This window comes from Notolabrus celidotus, chromosome 23 (genome assembly GCF_009762535.1).
Source record: "Notolabrus celidotus isolate fNotCel1 chromosome 23, fNotCel1.pri, whole genome shotgun sequence".
NCBI classification, from domain to species: Eukaryota; Metazoa; Chordata; class Actinopteri; order Labriformes; family Labridae; genus Notolabrus; species Notolabrus celidotus.
The window spans coordinates 2,179,394-2,198,982 of record NC_048294.1 but is presented as its reverse complement, the minus strand read 5'-3'; the positions used below and the strand labels follow the sequence as shown (position 1 = coordinate 2,198,982).

Below are 19,589 nucleotides of genomic sequence, written 5' to 3'. Positions count from 1 at the left end.
GCCTTCACTGACCGTCAACACTGTAGGAATTAAGAGCATCTACACTGAACATGTTTAACAAACAGTAGAGCTGTTACAGTATTATATATGTGTTATAACTTTTCTCCTGATATCGTGTCACCATGACAACTGGATAATGCTAGCATGACAGTTGTGAGTGCTAACAGCAGCCATGTTTGTTTGTGTTTTTAACTGTCACTATGAGAATGTTTTGGTGAGGACCGGTTTTGAATCAGTCACCATCATATGGTCGCAAGTCAGCGGCGCTCGTGCATGTGAGCGGGGGGGGGCGTCGTTTTTGAGGAGCTCTGAGGGAGGAGGGGGAGGGGTTAGACGGAGTCCTGAGGAAATGCTACATTCAAATTCATGCTAGTTTTCCGAGACTGCCAACCCCAGCTTTAAACACACACTTACCTTGATTGCTGCTTTGGTACGTGTCCAGCTTGTGCACTTCACAGCCTCGTCCGGGTTTCAAGAGATCGTACCAACCTTGAAATCGCTTGGCATCTTCATCAGTTTTAAAATGAATGAACACCTAGAGGACACAAGGGTTACACACATAGAATACACATAAGACTCAAATAATTGCATCAATCCCACTGATGATGTAGAGGTCTCAAAAACTGATGTATCAAATATGGTACTTGGCTTTATAGTGTTATTCTCACCTTGTTGAGGAGAGGCAGGTAGTTCCTGAAAGAACCAAAATCTTTCAGAGCCTCCCGGAGCTCGTTTGCTTCTCTTGGAGGAATGTTCTTGATGAGGACTATTCTCTCTCCGTCATCACGCACAGCCTGCATCGAAAAACAAGAAGTGAAGATTCAAAGCAAAAATGTTTGGTGGGACAAGAAAAGGAATTTAGGATGCCAACACAAATTCTGGAGAATTGGAACGTAAGAGATTGACAGAGGTATATTTGTTTTACTCACAAATTTCATCAGCTTCATCAGATTTTTATACAACACGAGCTACAACAAAAGAAAGAGTAAGAGGTGTTAAAATACAGTTCAACAAATCCTTCTGTCTTTCTGTGGAGGTTATCAACGGGAATAAAACCGAGGCCCTGCTCATCGGCTCCAAATCCACCCTCACCAAATCTCAACACACCCCAGCCCCACCCATCATCATCGACGGATTCCCTGTACCCTCCTCCCCTCAAGTGAAGAGCCTCGGCGTCATTCTGGACAGCACTCTCTCATTCGCACCACACATTCAAAACATCACCCGGACTGCATTCTTCCACCTCCGCAACATCTCCAGACTCCGCCCCTCACTGTCCCAATCCAGCACCCAAATCCTGGTTCATTCATTTGTCACTTCCCGTATCGATTACTGCAACACCCTCCCCACCAAACTGATCAACAGACTGCAAATCATTCAGAACTCGGCCGCCCGGATCATCACCCGCACCAAATCATCTGACCACGTCACCCCTGTTCTCATCCAACTTCACTGGCTCCCTGTCCCATACCGCATCCACTACAAAAACCTTCTCCTCACCTACAAAGCTCTCCACAACCTGGCCCCCACTTACCTCCGCGACCTCCTTCATGAATACACTCCCTCCCGCTCCCTCCGTTCAACCTCTGCTGGACTACTAACAATTCCACCATCACGCCTCAGTACCAGGGGTGCCCGAGCGTTCAGCTGCTCAGCACCCAGACTCTGGAACTCCCTCCCCCCACACATAAGACAGTCGGACTCCATAACATCATTCAAATCCCAACTCAAAACTCACCTGTTCAAACTGACATATTCACTCTAACTGGACTCTCTGCACTTCACTAGTTTTTAGTTTTTATTTATTACTTTTTGTTTGTTTGTTTGTTTGTTTTTATGATGTTTTGATGATGTATGCTTTTATGATCTGTAAGGTGACCTTGGGTGATCTGAAAGGCGCCCAAAATAAAATGTATCATTATTATTATTATTATTATTAGAACAAACGTGTAATTGAAGCTGTGTTCTGTCGTACCGGTGTCGATTGGTTGTTGACTAACACGTCAATGCCGACATCAGATCCTTTCAGACTGAGGGGTTTGTCCCTCTTAACAAGCAGGACTTTACGTGCACTCTGTACTGTCGGCATCAGGACGAAGGCCTAAGAAGATAAGGAAACAGGAAACACTCATTTTATCATTATTTTTAAAGACTGAAGGAATGGCTAAAGTGTGGAATTAATAAAACAAAGCAATGCAGATATTTTAATCGGTGCCAGCTTACCAAGCGAGCCTGAGGAATCACAAACATGTTGTCGTCTGCAGGTAGAAACCCAAACTCTGAAAACAGCCCGGCGACATCGTCCTCTGTGTAGCTGCCGTCCCCGTACAGCGGCAGCTCGGAAACAAGCAGCTGCCTGTTATTCTGCTTGAACTAAAGAGGAGGAAATGAGGGGGATAAATAAGAGGGGTATTTATTCTAAACAGCCTCTGAACCAAACTAAGATGTTGTATTATGTAGGGATGGGCAATGTTTTTTTGAGTATTCGATCACTTATTCAAATCGAAGAGTTACTTTGAATATTTTCCTCGTTTTAAAAGTACAGTTTTTCATAGTTTTTACCGGTGCCTGGTTGTAATACGGTCTTCCCACCAGACGGTGGCGATACAGCGTCTTAAACAAGCGGCAACCTCGGGTCTAAAAATATGAGTCCAATGCAGAAGTGTTAAAAACTGCAGTTCATCGAGTGTCCACTTGAGGCTGGCTCAGGAAGTACTGGAAACCACATACACACCAATTCAAAAAGAGGATCTTTACAGCAGAAATAAACATGTTTACAGCCTGGTACAAAAAACCTGTGTAGTCTGGATAGCTCATTTCTCGATCGGCACACACTGTGAGGGGGGCAATTTCAAAGATATTGAGATTACGAGTCCTCCAATGAGAGGCACAGCTGACTTGATTGACAGGCGGGAACACTGTAGCTGTTGGCGAGGAGGCTCAAACTCCGCCTCTTTACGTCACAATCGATCGACAGAAGCAATATGGCTCCCGCCGACGATTGGCCTCAAAACAGCTCTTCAGAAACAGACGGGTGACGTCACGGATACTACGTCCATATTTTATACAGTCTATGGTTGTAATACGATATCTCGCCAGATGGTGGCGATAGAGAGTCTTAATGCTGTTTGCTAACCGCATTAAGTAACAGAAGAAGAAGAATGCTAACTGCATTATTATATAATATAATAATATATATTATATTACATATTATTTTATACCTTTTTAATTTTAATTGCCAGTAACTTTTTAATAATTGTTACTTTATAGGCTCTTGTTGCTTTATATTTTTCTTTTTGCACCGTCTACTTTGCTACTGTGAAACTTGAATTTCCCTGTTGTGGGACGAGTAAAGGACTATCTTATCTTATCTTATTAAAGCTGGGGTTGGTCGTCAGATTTAGATCCACTTTTTGTTATACTGGTTAAAATGATCTTTATGTCCTGATGGCGATCAATACATAATGTGTTCTTAAAAAAAGAGGTTAAAAAAAAGCTGCTATCTACACCTCATCCTGCTGCTGGTTAACGAGACTGCCACACAAAGGGGCCGTTAATGGGACAGGTATGTGTGTGTGTGTGTGTGTGTGTGTGTGTGTGTGATTTGGTGAGGGGGATTATTCGAATAATCGCCAAATAGACGCCAATGATTATCGAATAGTATGTTGGCTTGAAATGCCCATCCCTAGTATTGTGTTCCATATACACCTGTAAGCGTTCATACAAGTCAGGGGACCTACTTTGTGTCTGAAGTAGGTTTTCATTTTGAAGTATCCTTTAAAAGAAGAGAGAGAACATGTAAGAAAAACAGGATGAACAGAATGATCAGATATGTTATGGTATTGTTTGTTTTTACCGAGTGTCTTTGGATCAGGGAGGTTTTCCATCATCTCCCCAGGAGTCAGTGGAGTCACTACACCTGAAGAAGGAGGTTTCTCGCTCAATGCTTCAGCTGCTGGCTGTGCTGTCAAAGATCCAACTCCCTCATTTGGGACATGTGGATCTTCTGTCATGGTCTCTGGTTCAAACTTTGCCTTGGATTCTGGATCTGACAGGGGGGTGCTTTGCTGGATCTGAACTGAGCTGAGTTTGTCTGCTGGAATCTCTGGTACAGCTTCTGTACTTGTAGTTTCTTTCATTGGTTCCTCTGCATCAAGTTTTCCTTCATTCTTCGGTTCAATGATTGTTTCCTTGGATGTGACCTCCAAAGACTCCAGTGCCTCAGTTCCAGATTCTTTAGGCCTCACTTCATTAGACTGAGCTTCTACTTCGGCAGGCTCACTCATGTCTTTTGTTTCTTTGACATGCTCTTGTGTAACAGTCGCTCCTGCAGGCCTCTGGTCCACTACAGTTTGTGTTTTTGAGACTACGTCTGCTTTGGAAGCCAAGTCCTTTGTGCCTTTAGCTGGTTCTGTAGCTTGGGGTTTGTCTTTCAACTCAACTGCAGATTCTTTAGCAGCGGTTTTAGACTTCTCAGGTAGTGGCTTTTGTTTGGAGTCCCCAGCATCAGGCTGGTTTTCAGTGGATTCAGACTTTGAAGCCTTGGATGTTTGTTCCACCAAGGCTGTTTTCACCTCTCCCTCTGCAGCTTTCGTTCCTGTGTTGGATGCTTTAGTTATCTGCTGGGTACAGATGTTTCTGTCTTCTGAAGTCGTGACTTTTTCTTTTGTGACAGTCGTTGCATCCTTGGACGTGTTAGTGGAAGAGGCAACAACCTTTTCATTGCTAGATTCAGATGTGGACACACTGGACGTTGCAGGTTTTCTGTCAGTTAAAAAAAGTCAGGCAGAAGAAACACGGGAATGGAAAGTCAAAGTTATGGTTTGGATGGTTTGATAGGACCCCCTCCCCTCAGATCAAAAACCTTGGCGTCATCTTCAGACTCTCTCCTTCCAACCCCACATCCGTCACATCACCAAAACTGCCTTCTTTCACCTCCGCAACATCACCCGCCTCCGTCCCACTCTCTCCAAATCCGCTGCTGAAACCCTAATTCATGCTTTTATATCCTCACGACTCGACTACTGTAATAGCCTCCTGCATGGTCTTCCCTCCTCCCATCTACAAAAACTACAATACGTACAGAACTCTGCTGCCCGGCTACTCACCCACTCCCGCTCCAGAGACCACATCACCCCTGTCCTTCAACAGCTCCACTGGCTCCCCGTAAAACAGCGCATCCATTTCAAGATCCTGCTCACCACGTACAAATCCCTCAATAACCTGCCCCCCCCCCCCATACCTCACTGACCTTCTCCAGTGCTACCACCCCTCTACCGCCGCCTCCGATCCTCTGACTCCAAGCTCCTCACTCCCATTACTAAATCCAAGCACCGTACATTGCTGATCTGCTGCTACTTTATGAACCACCTCGACCTCTGAGGTCATCATCAGGTACTGGTCTGCTTTCAGTCCCAAGAGTCAGAAGGAAACATGGTGAAGCAGCGTTTAGTCATTATGCACCACATATCTGGAACACACTCCCTGAAAGCTGCAGGTCTGCTCCAACTCTCACCTCTTTTAAATCAAAGATTAAGACTGTCTTATTTACCACTGCCTTCCTATCTTAGATTATTTTAACTTGCCTTGCCTTGCCTTGCCTTGCCTTGCCTTGCCTTGCCTTGCCTCTGAATAAGAGTCATTATGTGATGCTGCATATCAAAGTTTCAGGAGTAGGACCCTTTAATTGGCTTCCCTGCGCTAACAACAGCAAGAAGTTTGACGTCAAATTCAGAATCACTATTCCAAATAAATAATTGTCAAATTGCATCCAGTTGATGGTGTGTTGCAGGGTTCAAAACACTGTGCTGTGTGCTTTTGTTATGTATTCTTACAGAAGGGATGTGTGTGAATGAGTCTTACTTCTTAGGAGGTGTTCTTGACTCCTTGGAAAAGGACTCCTGTAAACAAAAAGAGAAATGCTATTTTAGATCAACGAACAACAAGGTACCAATCCCAGGAGAGGATGAGATAATGAAAAACAAGGATTCCAATACCTTTTCCCTGAGAACAGTGATTTCAATTCCCTTCACATCAAGGCTCTTTGCGCTCTTCAACTTCTTGGCGTCTTCTTCTTTCTCGAAAAACACGATTGCCTACGTACGACCAAACACAACAATCATCAAGACTACTCCGAATAATTTGGGGAGAATCTATAATACATTTTATTTAAAAGTGCCTTTCTCAATACTCCAGGCTACTTTACAAAGGGATTAAAACACAATAAATAAATAAAAACAACAAGCAAAAGTAACACCAAGTTAAAAATGCAGCAGTGGAAATTAAACAGAAAATGCAGATTGGAACAGATGGGTTTTGAGTTTTGATTTGAAGAGGGGTAGAGAGTCAATATTTCTGATGTCTGGTGGGAGTGAGTTCCAGAGCGACTGAAAGCTCTGCTCCCCATGGTGCTGAGACCGGCAGTGGCCACAGAGAGGTGGAGGTTGTGGATGGCCTTGAATGTGTACGGGAGGATTTTGAAGGTGATACTGAATTTGACCGGGAGCCAGTGAAGCTGCTGGAGGACGAGGGTGATGCTGTGAAAGGAGGGGGTTCTAGTGTTTAAAAAACTGTATGTGCATCGAACGCACATACAGCTTTGAATGTGAAGAATGATGGCCAAATAAGGATGCATACTTTTGAGAGCTCCTCCTAGAGTTTTTCTCTGATTCACTCCAAACAAGGACAATATAGCAGACATATTGACGATTAAATTATTGTTTAAGGAATTCTGTTCAGACTAAAATTGTGGGCGTGGCACACTGTCAAGTTTGGAGGGTTTCTTGCCAATCTGCCAAAAACTTTGAACATATGCGACTCCTAAGCCGGTATATACTCTCAGATCTTGCTTTCGCATCATGTGGTGGCAAATATCAGGCGGCAGTTTGCATGTGGCAGCGGCTCGCATGTGGCGGCAGCTCGCAGGCAGTGGCGGCGGCTCGCAGGCAGTGGCGGCGGCTCGCAGGCAGTGGCGGCGGCTTGCATAGCCGGCGGCTCGCATAGGCGGCGGCTCGCGCAGGTGTGCGAGGGCCCGTTCATCACTGCTTGCGGCTTTAATTATTATTATTATTATAAATTAATCTCCACACACACCGGCCGGATTTCATTAGAATCTCACTGCAGTGGCAGTCAGACCTCGTCAATTTACTAAAATCAAAACTGAAAATCAAACCGGCCACAGCGCAGCGGGAGAGCGGATCGTACAGGATCAGACACATTTCAAATGTCCGGTAAAAACTGCAGATTCTCTGAAGTCTTATTAAACAAGATAGATTCTCATTTAACAGTCTGTAGCGTCCTCTTGCTCTAACGTCTTCTGGTTAAAAAAAAACCCAACAACATTCACCTCTCCCTGTGTCCGCCCCTCCTATCCTATCTGCCCATCCAGGTGAAAACAATCAAACTATCAAAATGCTTACTAAAATAAAATAATGATAATGCACATGACATCGCCCTTAATATAAACAACAACATATAAATGACATAAAGTAAAATGATTATGAATATATTAGAATCATTTATATTTATGGCATAAAATGATGGAAATAGCTCCAACACTAATGTTAATTAAATAAATGTGTTCCATCCAAAAGGTCCCACTCAGCCAGTCTAACAGTCAATAGTTTGGATTCAAACGGCTGCCCTCCTTTTAAAATATAATATTATCGGTGCGGACTCGACTCAGACTTGGACTCGTATTTTTCTCCGGTGACTTGGACTCAGACTCGGATTCGAACACAGAGGACTGAGGACTCGACTACAACCCTGGTGACGAGGCTGTGGAGCAGGATAGCAGTGGTGTGAGGGGTGAGAGAGGGGCGGAGAAGATTGATGTTGTGGAGATGGAAGTATGCAGACCGGGTCATGTTATTGACGTGAGAGTGGAATTCAATTTAGCATGGACAACAAGGGGAGTGGTCAAAACATTGCGAGGAATAAATCACCTCGCCGTACAAACCTCTAATTTGGCCCGGAACAGAACAACCGACTTGGTTTTCCCAAAGTGCTCCACAGCTGAGAGCACCTCAGAGTGAGATAGACATTTCTCAACCCCCTGTAGTTTCACCATGGTTGCGGGCGATGCTTTGCCAGACTGAGAAAAGAGAGAGAGTAAAAAGCTGAAACTTTGATCATAATGTGATAATGTGTTGGACGTCACAGAAGAGTGCTGAAACTTGTGCATGTAATGGAAACTTGCACTTGTGCAGTGATGGTTTGAGACTTTGATCTAACCTTTTGTGGATAGGGTTTACAAAGAACAGAGACATTTCTTTGGTTCACACACTCCTTCCCTTTAGCCTTTGCTGAAACACTTGCCTCAGTCTGCAAGGTCCGCTTTTCTTTAGAGGGCTTTGTTGCCGACTCCTTCTTTGCGGTGGAGGAAGAGGAAGAGGTGGTGGATAAGGATCTCTTTGTTTTAGCGGCGGGAGAAGAGGAGCTTTTTCTTCCTTTATCAGAGGAAGAGGAGGATTTGATCTTGGTTAGCTCTGCAACTAAGGCAGGAGCTAGAGTCTTTACCACGGCCGCCAGGTCAGACTGATCTGTCAGGGACTGGACACCTTGATGGGGAAAAAGAAAGAGCGTTATCAAAAACAAGCTGTGAACATCTTAAAGTACTTTCAAGTAAATATAAGAAATATCCTGAACCTGAGGTTTCCAGAAGTTTTTTAGCAAGTCTTTCTGCACTGCTCTCCCTCCCTCGTCTCCCTCGTTCAGGCGATGATTCCTCCACGGACAACGGCCTTTCACGTTTCCTTCTCGGCGATGATTGCCGCTCACGACTCCTCCTTGGCGTCGACCTTCTCCTGTCCCTCCTCCTTGGCGTCGATCCTCTCCTGTCGCTCCTCCTTGGTGTCGACCCTCTCCTGCCACTCCTCCTAGGGGAAGATCGCCTCTCATGGCTCTTTGAACGGGACCTATGGCGCAAGGAAGTCCGACTATCATATCTCGGGGAGGAGGGGGAGCGAGAGCGAGAATGAGACCAAGAACGAGATCTGGAAAAGAAAGGGAACATCACAGTACCTCACACCAAGTCTTTATTTCTCAAAAGATGACTGAAAAGGCTCGAGAGGGATGTTGTTTCACTTTTTTAATAATCTACATACTATAAATTACACAAACTTGTGTTGGTAGAAATCTCCTGTTAAAGCTGGGGTTGGTAATCAGATTTAGATCCACTTTTTGTTATAGTGGTTAAAATGATCTTTATGTCCTGATGGTAATCATTACATAATGTGTTCTTAAAAAAGAGGTAAAAAAAGCTGCTATCTACAGCCGGAGTAAACCTGGGAAAACACCAACCAATCACCGTCATCAGGAGCCAAATTATGAAACCAATGAAATCCAGTCCTGCTGTTCTGCCCGCCTCCTGCAGAGCGTACATTTCCCCTGCGTTCACTCCCCGTCTCCTGCCTCTGCTTCCCCTGACTCTACTGACTGCCCCTCTAGCTCCACCTCGGGCCTGTCCCCTCTGACCTGATGAGGTGCTTTGCTCAGGACTGTAGTCCGGATCAGAGTCTAAAAAGCTCTCACCACGGGGGCTCTGACAAGCAGAAGAATTAAAGACAATTACTAAGTACAGAAATGTAGATGTACTGTAGCGTCCGTCTGGACGCTGTAGTGATGACGAGCCGGTTCGTGAACACATTGATCTTTAATAACCGGTCACTGTCGGCCGTTACCACGCCAACCAACAAAACAACAATCAATGTTTGAATGAATGAAGAACTTCTCCTCTTGTCTCTCCTCTCTCCCACTCACACACTCTACACCTCTCCTGATGCCTTCACTGACCGTCAACACTGTAGGAATTAAGAACATCTACACTGAACATGTTTAACAAACAGTAGAGCTGTTACAGTTTTATATATGTGTTATAACTTTTCTCCTGATATCGTGTCACCATGACAACTGGATAATGCTAGCATGACAGTTGTGAGTGCTAACAGCAGCCATGTTTGTTTGTGTTTTTAACTTTCACTATGATAATGTTTTGGTGAGGACCGGTTTTGAATCAGTCACCATCATATGGTCGAGAATCAGCGGTGTGCTCGTGCATGTGAGGGGGGGCGTCGTTTTGGAGGAGCTCCAAGGGAGGAGGGGAGGGGTTAGACGGAGTCATGAGGAAAAGCTACATTCACATTCATGCTAGTTTTCTGAGACTACCAACCCTAGCTTTAAGATGTAATTACTTATACTATAATATCCAACGGACCTGCGATGCCGTCTGGAGCGATGAGCTGATCTTGATCTTGATCGACTCCGCCGTTTGTCCCTTCTACTCTCTGATCCACGGTGGCGGCGAGGGCTGGACGACTTTGACCGGGAGTGTCTCTCTTGTCTATATAGAGTTAAGTGGAAATTCCAAAAAGATCAGTTTACAAATGGGTCCAAAAAAAGTAACGTGCAAAACGACGCAATGTGTCAGACTTTACCTGGACTTGCCATCAATCTCATCAGCCCACTGTGGGTATCTGTGTAGATACAAATCCAAATCCAATGATTAAATCAGCAAGTATATTTTTGATGTTACTCTTACAAACTAAAATAGCAAGAACACTGACTTTGTGCAAAGCCCTTTGCAGTTCTGAAGGTGAAGGCTGGCGTTCTGATGGGTGATCCAATCCTAGCAGCCAGAACAAAAGACACATTCAATTAACAGAGTCTATTGCATTTACTCTTCATTTGAAACAGCATATATTGTATTGAATAAAACAGGAGCCCTAGTGTTTCATTGGCGGAATACTGTAATAATACTACATATAATCCCATCGGTAAAATCATGCTTTTTATTTATCTGCTCATCTGGTTTCTCTTCACTGTTGGACAACAGGAAAGTTTTGCATGTAGGGGAGGTTAACATAAAGCCAGAGTAGAAAAAAAAAATACAAAAAAAGTGTGAAATGAACATTATTTGGGAATGCCAGAACTTGGGCAAACTATTCAAAGGGCTAAAAAGAAAATCAATAAAACACAGCATTGTTTATAAGAAACATAACATTAAGAAAAATCTTCTTGGGTTTTGGATTGATGGATTGGACAGCTGGCTCTCTGAGTTCTGGGAAGGCCATCTATGCAGGGATCAGGAGCACAGGACAAAAGCTTGGAGCTGGGAAACCTGGACTGGACGCAGGAGGCTGTGAAACTGGGGAGCGGACACAGCCTGTATGTCTTTTTTTTTTTTTTACCTAGTGAAGAAAACATGATATTTCGAAAATAACAAGAAAAATTGTATAAAAATAAATAAATAAAAGAAAGAGGATTTGGGATGACGTTGCTTCTGAAGTATGTTGGTTGCTGGTGTCTTCTGGTTCCTTCTATTTGGAGGTATAAGTGGAACTCTTACTTAGACACAAGGGTATTTTAAAACTTAATTAAAAAAGGGGGAGTTTGCTGAGTCAAAGCCAGCGCTGTAAAAAAAAATAAAGAAAATGGGACGCCTACTCCTACAAATACAATGAGTACAAGTAACACAATGCATAACTAATGGCTCTGCCTGGAGGAGGGGATTCATCAGCCATGGTTTCAGGGACTCCGTCATCTCCTGGTCTACAGGTTCTGCACATTTGCCGATTCTTTCTGGTCACGTCTTCTCAGCACCTGGTCCACTTCTCAGGGCATATCTCAGGATGTTGACTTTCTTACAACAATTTTAACTCTCACACATGTGAATCAGAAACTGACATCTTGAAAGTAAATTAAAGATTGTATTACGCACAGTTCAGACCATGAAGTGTAAAAGACACACGACCCCATTGAGGAACGTCGAACCGATAGTTGCAGGACTGGGATCACACACACATCTCAGCTCAACGAATGCAGGCGGATGGCCTTGCTTGCAACTCAACTCGGCTTGCCATGTCGCCAGTAGCTTGTTTTAAAGTGTTCAACAACAAATTGGTCTGGAGCTGCATCTTCTATTGTGAGTTGGGTGAGATGATCACCTCGTCTTTTTCATTGCTTAGCGCCGCTCGAGTGGCTGCTTGTTGCAGCAGCTCTCTCTTTGTTTAGTTCTCTTTGTATTTCTTCGCCTGTCATGACTTTTAATGACTCATTTGTTGGCCATGGACACCAAACTGGCTACGTTTGCAGTGGTGTTTTTGCTATTTTTGTTCCTATGTGTGTCCGGAGATCCTGCGTGTAACCATGGTTGCATTGTTTACATACAAGATCAGCTGTTAGCATCCCGTAGCATGTCGATGCTAAATGATGCTAGGCCCGATGTTCCCTGCGGGCTGAGGAGAAGGAGGCGAGGACGACGTGCTGATACTGAGGTGCAAGCTAAGAAAGGACAACATGGACCTGTCCTTCCGCCCACCGTTATGGGGAATGTAAGATCTGTGTACGATAAGGTGGACGAGCTAACCCAGCACCGGAGTAGCATCATGCTAACAGAGCTAACACCGGACACGAACGCCATATTGGAAGGATTTCACCTGCTGTGGGCGGACAGGATACAGGAGAGCAAGACTGAACTAACTGGGGAAGAAGGCCAGCTCAGTCCTGGACCCTGTGGAGGTGGTGGCTCACAGGAGAATTATGGCCAAGCTGTCGTCTCTGATGAACATTTCTTTTCTATATATATTCTTGTTGAAATTCTTGTACTGTACACCTTTTTGTTTGCTGCTGTAACTCCATGAATTTCCCCGTTGTGGGACGAAAGAAGGAGTATCTTATCTTACCTTATTTCCAGGACACCATGCAAGGCTCCAGGACCGGCTCACGCTGCTTCCTTCTTGTTGCCCCTCAGGGTTTCAGATGGAAGTTCATTTCTAAGCTAACATATATAACACAGGACAAAAACTCAACGCAATGTGGAAAAGGGGGGAGAACTTCTCAATAGTGTCTTTTACGGCTTCCTCTCTTCGGCAGGTGTCTGCCTGACCGCCACAGACCACAGCGTTACCGTCTCATTGGTCAATTGGTCACATGACCAGGAAGGTCCGCCCACCTGTAGCTCGACAGCCATCACCCATGCTCTGGACTGTGTCGCCGTAACACTAGGCACTGAAGCTTAACCAGATTTCTTTCAGTTTAACTGCAACTAAGTCAACAAGCTAAACCCGCTTGCAACATGGTGCAACCCTGCAGGACAGCGATGGACCCAGTTAGAGGCATCTGAGATACACTCATCCTGCCTCCCTGCTCTGTATGTGTGTGTTGCTTGGTCAGAGGCTTTGTGCTGTTGGCCATATCAAACTCACACACACAGTTAAGCAGCTTCCATCACTTCCTGTTGTAAGCTGACATATTTTAGGATGTGGTAAACCAGCGGACTGCAACTACATCAACCCATTCCTTTGGTAATCTTTGGTCTGAACTGGACTTAAGACAATCTTTACAATATGAGATATAACAACAACAAACAGGAAGTTCAAAATAGAGAGAGATCAGAGAAGTCTTCCACTCACCTGCATATTAGAACATGTTGTGTTACACAGAGAACAGGTATGTGGGAACAGTTTTGGGGGAGTAGCCGCATAGTCATTTATCATTACTTCAGGTGGTAACTTGGACGGTGGCACCCTTGATGGCTGTAGGCTGGGATTCAGCATCATCAAGTGATTGTAGGAAGTGAGGCCCGTACCCGGCTGAGGTGGAACTGGAGGACCAACACCGGGGGGATGACTTCCAGGGAACATCGACAGGAGATGAACAGGGTTAAATGATTGCGGAGAAGAAAATGTTGGAGGCCACATTGGTTGTCCCATCAGAGATGCTGGCTGTGCCTGCTTCATCTGTGTCAGCTGCGCCTGCTGGTTCTGTGTCTGGTGAACCTGTATCTGTGGCTCCTGCTTCTGTAACTGTGCTGACACTGGCTGCTTGTGGATCTGCTTAGTCTTCTGGGTCTGTTCCATCTGCTGCATCTGCTGCACCTGCTGCTTTTGTGGCGGTTGCACTTGCTGCTTTTGGGGCGGCTTCACTTGTGGTTTCTGCGTCTGCTGATTCTGCAGTTGCTGCTTTTGGGTCTTCTGAGTCTGCATTTGCTGCTTCTGTTTTCCCTGCTGCGTTACGATATGTTCAACAACTATCGACCCTTTCCCTTTGGTTTTACTCGGATCCTGGATGCCCCCGGCTTCATTTCTGCCACTGAGCATAAGACCAGGGTGGCTGGGATTCACTCCGCGAAACAAAGTGCCTGGTGGTTTGGTTTTTGACGTTGACTGGTGTTCTGATTCTGCTTCTTTCAGAGGGAAACATTTGGACACTTCAGGCTTACATCCTCTGATGTCCGTGTCCTTTTTAGGCAGACATAGAGCACTGAGGATGTTTTGTAAAGTCTGGTTTGGTTGGGTCACCGATCGTGGTTTTGTCTGAACACTGCTTGCAGACGGTGCAGAGCTCAGCGCCGAACTACTTGAGGAGCTGAGACTGGTAAAATAACTCGCCTGCTCCCGTGAAGAGCCCAGGGCACTGCTTTTCCACTCTGTTGTGTTTTGTTGCAGTGGTTCTAGACTGTGTCTGCTAGCAGCATTGTCCACCGCAAACATACTACCCATTCTTCCAATGTCTCTATCACTTTTTCGTCCCATCTCATCATCAGCTCCTACCGTATATTTGCCGGTATGTCCATAGTCGATCACTTTACTTGACTGGAGAACAGCTGTTCTGGCAGAATGGGGTTCAGGGTAAGGGTTTGGCTGAACTGCTGCTGACGCCCTCTTGTCCTTCTGGAGGCGTATTTGGCGCAAGATGAACGGCAGGTTAGCAGGAGTGATCTGGTCTTCAGGATAAGAGATGAGTTGTTCCAAATCCTCTTTTTCAAGCCCAAAGTGAAGCAGGATGTTAGCGGCAATTTCAGAGGTGTACTTGGGTCGATTGGGCTCTGCAGAGGCTGCAGGCTTGTCTGAAGGTGGATACTCATAATCGCCTAAACCTGGAATGGCCTGCATGTCACGGTGTCTTTCAATAGGGGTTTGAAATCTACCCCCATCACTGCTTGCATTGCTAGGCAAAGCGGGTGGTGGATAAAATTTAGGGTCATCAGCAGTGGGTCTTTTGTAGTTGGATAACCAGTCCGTGGAGCTACTGCCACCTTGAATATCCAAGTTCTGCCTTTGTCCTGGATGGGTAGAGGACATCGAGTGGGAGGACATCGAGTGGGAGCCCATTCGTGTGTCCGAAGAGACAAACTCATCTCTTTGTGTACTGGGAAAGCGAGGGTCCTGGTTCATGGGCCGATGCATTGGTCTTTCAAGAAGCCGTACTTCCTCCCTGGCTCTGCTAATATGCATGTCAACAGAGCTAGCGATGTCATCATCTGTTGCGGTCCTAGTCTGTTGAGGCCTGTAATTCCTCAACTGCGGCATCAGTGGCGGAATCATTCGCCCAGAGTTGTCAGGAATCCCAGATGGACCTCCAGAGGAACTGAGAGTTGCACCAGGTCCAAGAAAGGAAGATGCCCTCTGAGGCTCCCTCTCTGTTTGTGCACTGGGGAGTCCATACTGGCCCTGGGATGAACTCTGGTTCCCAGGGGCGTATGGGTTATACAGGTGATGGGACATGGTGTTGGCGATCTTCAGAAGGTTCAGAAGATTGATGGCTGCAGCGGTCGGGGAGGGGGGAGTCGAAGATATGCAGGGAACAGATTTGTTGGAGTTGGTTGCAAAAGAGAGCGTGCTGTTTATTTGCGTCAGTGCAATCTGGGTTTTCAGTTGAGCCAGCCGCAAGGCAGCGGCTTGCTGGCCAAACAGGAGCGAGCTCCCTGGGAGCCCTCCGAGCACGGGGCCCGTTAGGGTCCTGGGAGTGGAAGCGGGGACGCAGTGCTCCGATAGCGATGCAAGGCTAAAAAGTTAAGAAAGAAAAGGAAGGGATTATTAAATGGGACTAAATCAGCTTCATAAATGGTTGAGTTCCACCGTCTGGCAGGCCGTGGCTTGGCTGTCAACATTGGTGCTTCCTGTTGGGACACACTCTCTTTCACTTCCTGGTCTTCACTGGTAAGAAAAAGGAAAGGTAAAAGCACAGATAAAGGGAAGAAGCAAGGATTTTAAGTGGGAATACATGAACACACAAGACACAAATTAATTTGTGTGCTGTGTTCCAGGTGACATAAGGTTGGCGGCAGAAAAACAAAAAGCAAAATCAAGCATCCCAGTACTGCAGGTTCTATTTCAGATTATCCAGTGCTAAATGCTACTGGAGAATGACTGAATAACTTCCATCTACTTCCAGTATGAACTCCAATATGACAGTCTGATAACAATAATGAGTGACACCATATCAAACGTATACGACAAGTATTTCACCCACTGGAGTAACAGGCTCCTTTGATGGTCTGTTAGTCAAATCAACCACACTTTTTGAGACAGCCTCAAGCAATCATTCGAAGAACTGCTAAACCACATAATTTGCTCCTTGGTTTACAACAGGATGGGACAAGATGTAGGTGATTGTACTCTAATTTAATCATACTTACCAATATACACTATATGGACAAAAGTATTCAGACGCCTCATCTTTACACCAACAAGGACTGTAGTGACGTTTTAATCAAATCCAGATACTTTAACATGGACTTGGTCCCCCTTTCCGCTCTTCTTGAATGCTTTCCGCACCGATGGTGGACGAGAAGGCCTGGCTCACAATCTCCATTCCAGTTCATCCCAAAGGTGCTCCATGGGGTTGAGGTAAGGACTCTGTGCGGGTCAGTCCACAGCGAACTCATCAAACCAAGTCTTTGTAGTCCACTTGGGCAAAAAGCATTGGAATAGACCAGGGCTGCCCCTAAACTGTTGGAAGCAAGGGGCCTGACTGAGACACCTGGATTCAATAATCAACAGGTGTGGCTAAATATTATAATATGCGAGCCAGGCCTTCTCGTCCGTTATGCATAATTGGTCACACTGCAAAATGCCACCTATCACTACTCGGAGTGTATTGATCCCGATCTGAACTATCGGATCAGAGCTGATCTGGGTGGTTTTTAATTGATCGAGTATCTGCATTTGAGTCGATCATTTAGGTCCGCTGTCACTGAACACAATTTGCAGCAGAAGGCTCGTGCGTGAGTACAATTGAGCGTTCTGAGTTCGCTTAGCTGTGCACATGTGAAAATAATAGATGGGACATTGATGTAGAACTCACATGAGCACCGTCAGACACATTACAGAAAAAAAACCTCTGCTCTACGCACCCCACGGTAACTCTCCAGGGACATACGGTTCAAAAAGGTGAACACATAAACCAAACACAGGACAGTCTGTTACATTAGCAACCTTGTGGCTAAGTGCCGTTCTCCATACTGGCATGCCACTCTGTAGCTAATGGAATACAACCGGGCGTGTTTCGATCTCGCTGTCACTCCCGATATTTACGATCTCTGTCTTGCAGCGTGAGAGTTGCGTTCAGGGCAGCCTCGGATGTAAAGGTGCTGTAATGCATGTTTCCTGAGATCTAAGTTAAATGGAATAAACATAAGAAATATTTTAGTTTTTTATTTAATTACTTATTTTTGTTAAGAGGAAAAAAACTGTGCAGCTCAACTGTCTTATCTCTTGTGCAACTACAATCTAGGCAAGCACAAGTATTGGATCAGGACTTGGTTATGGCGAATATTCAATATTAAAAGATTGGATCAGGGGACAAAAAAGCTGATCAGGACTTCCCTAAATTCTACACACTGTGCCTTTAATTATTGTGTGACTTTGGGATCAAGTCATTCAGAGCAGCCTGTGGATTGCTTCTGTCTGTTTGTGCAAATAGAATAAAGGATTCACGACTCATCTGTGCTTAATAGAGACTGTAGACTCTCTGAGACAATGTCACCCAGATGTGACAAAATCCAGGTGTAGTGGTCTTGGATCAGGACCTTGTTTACATAACTTTCCCTGCAAAAAAAAGAATCTAAATTCTGCATTTCTCCATTAGAGCATTAAAATGTATAAATCTGCAGGGTCACTTCTGCTGTGTTCATTCAGCTAATGTAAAACGAACCCATCTTCTAACATTATTTTGATGATAAGAAGTAAAAAAAAGGATGAAAACTCTGCTGTGGTGTTTACAGCAGAGTCCCATGCTTCTGCTAACGATGCTAACAGGCTACAAACAACCGTTAAACAGACGTTTAGAGGGACTAACACTTTAATAAGAGGCTGAAACTTCACAGCACTGTGCTGCTTCAGGTCATAACTCCAGTTCTGTTTCATACCTGTCGTTATTTAAGAATGTCCTGCAGCTTGAAATCGTTATTTCGCTTCATCCTGGAGTCAGCTGGGTAGAGTGAGGACCAGAACTACTTCCTGTTTTTCTTCTTCTACGGAGTTAAAAGGCGGTTGGTAAACAACGTCTAGGCGCATTACCGCCACCTACTGGTGTGGAGGGTGATCGAGAACTGTAATCTGCCTTCACTAAAATAATAATAATAATAATAATAATAATAATAATGAAATAAATTTAAAAACAAGAATAAAAAAATAATAATATCAAAATGAAATCCTCTTTATCAAATTTGTTTTATTCAAAAACTAAAACAAAATTCAAAATAAAGAAATATCACATATGTCCAGTTTCATCTTGCTTTCTCTTAGTCTCATTATCATTTCTCATCTCTCAGTATCATACCTTTTGTTCTGTTCTTTTTCTTAGTCTTCTTTTTAAGTGGCAGACTGGACCAAATAGTCTTTAAATACATTTTCCACAGTAAAGCTTCTCAAATGAAAGTAGGACAAGATAACAAAAAAATACATAAAGAGTACTTGCAGGGTGAACTAGAGAGATTAGGACTTTCCTCTGTGTCTGTATTCTGCCACAGAGTGGCGCCACTTTAGCAACTTTTGGTTATTATTACCCATATAGGTCTCTCAATCATATTTTGAACCACTTCAGAGTGGTGATATGTTTGTTTTAATCCATCAACCCCTTTTAAACTTATCAGGTCTGAATTCCTCACATATGGTCATGAGCTGTGGTACATGACCGAAAGGATAAGATAGCGGCTGAAATGAGTTTTCTGCGAAGGGTGTCTGGGCTCGGCCTTAGAGATAGGGTCAGGAGCTCGGACATCCGGAGGGAGCTCGGAGTAGAGCTGCTGCTCCTCCGCGTCGAAAGGAGTCAGCTGAGGTGGTTCGGGCATCTGATAAGGACGCCTCCCGGACGCCTCCCTTTAGAGGTGTTCCGGGCACGTCCAACTGGGAGAAGGCCCCGGGGTAGACCCAGAACACGGTGGAGGGATTATATCTCCCGCCTGGTCTGGGAACGCCTCGGGATTCCCCAGGAGGAGCTGGAAAGTGTCGCCGGGGAGAGGGATGTCTGGGTCAATTTGCTTGGACTGCTACCCCTGCGACCTGACCCCGGATAAGCGGAAGAAAATGGATGGATGGATGGAGGTCTGAAACATGTTAACTTAAAATAAACAGTAGCATGTCTGCAACTAAGGACTTAAAATGTGTCTATTAAAGAGTTTACTCTCAGGTATTTAAGACTTTGTTGTCAGAAATGTAGGACTTTTTTTCTCTTAGCTTTATTCTTGTTAATATAAGAACTTTATTCTCAGATTCTGTTTTTTGTTTCCACGTTGAATGTGCTCTTCATCCTTTGTTGTAGTCAGTAGAAAGAGTCACCCTAACTTTGTAAACCTCAGTTGATAATGC

At 44.8% G+C, this 19,589-nt stretch overlaps 1 protein-coding gene across 2 annotated transcripts in view; it reads right to left on the bottom strand.

The window, feature by feature from the left end:
• LOC117807351 overlaps positions 1-18,267 on the bottom strand; it is a 40,963-nt gene extending 22,696 nt beyond the window's left edge. Inside the window, exons 1-17 of one of the 2 annotated variants that reach the window (XM_034676607.1) lie at positions 18,149-18,267; positions 13,410-15,783; positions 10,563-10,624; positions 10,434-10,472; positions 10,214-10,339; positions 8,647-8,993; positions 8,233-8,558; positions 7,958-8,092; positions 5,997-6,095; positions 5,863-5,900; positions 3,857-4,764; positions 3,741-3,775; positions 2,224-2,373; positions 1,976-2,101; positions 930-968; positions 669-794; positions 415-535 (exon numbers count right to left, since the gene is read on the bottom strand). In XM_034676607.1, the coding sequence (XP_034532498.1) occupies positions 415-535; positions 669-794; positions 930-968; positions 1,976-2,101; positions 2,224-2,373; positions 3,741-3,775; positions 3,857-4,764; positions 5,863-5,900; positions 5,997-6,095; positions 7,958-8,092; positions 8,233-8,558; positions 8,647-8,993; positions 10,214-10,339; positions 10,434-10,472; positions 10,563-10,624; positions 13,410-15,503 (4,771 nt within the window). In that variant the 5' untranslated portion in view covers positions 15,504-15,783; positions 18,149-18,267. The remainder of the gene's footprint in view (positions 1-414; positions 536-668; positions 795-929; positions 969-1,975; positions 2,102-2,223; positions 2,374-3,740; positions 3,776-3,856; positions 4,765-5,862; positions 5,901-5,996; positions 6,096-7,957; positions 8,093-8,232; positions 8,559-8,646; positions 8,994-10,213; positions 10,340-10,433; positions 10,473-10,562; positions 10,625-13,409; positions 15,784-18,148) is intronic. The other variant, XM_034676608.1, reaches the window with a different exon arrangement.
• Positions 18,268-19,589: the final 1,322 nt, after the last annotated feature.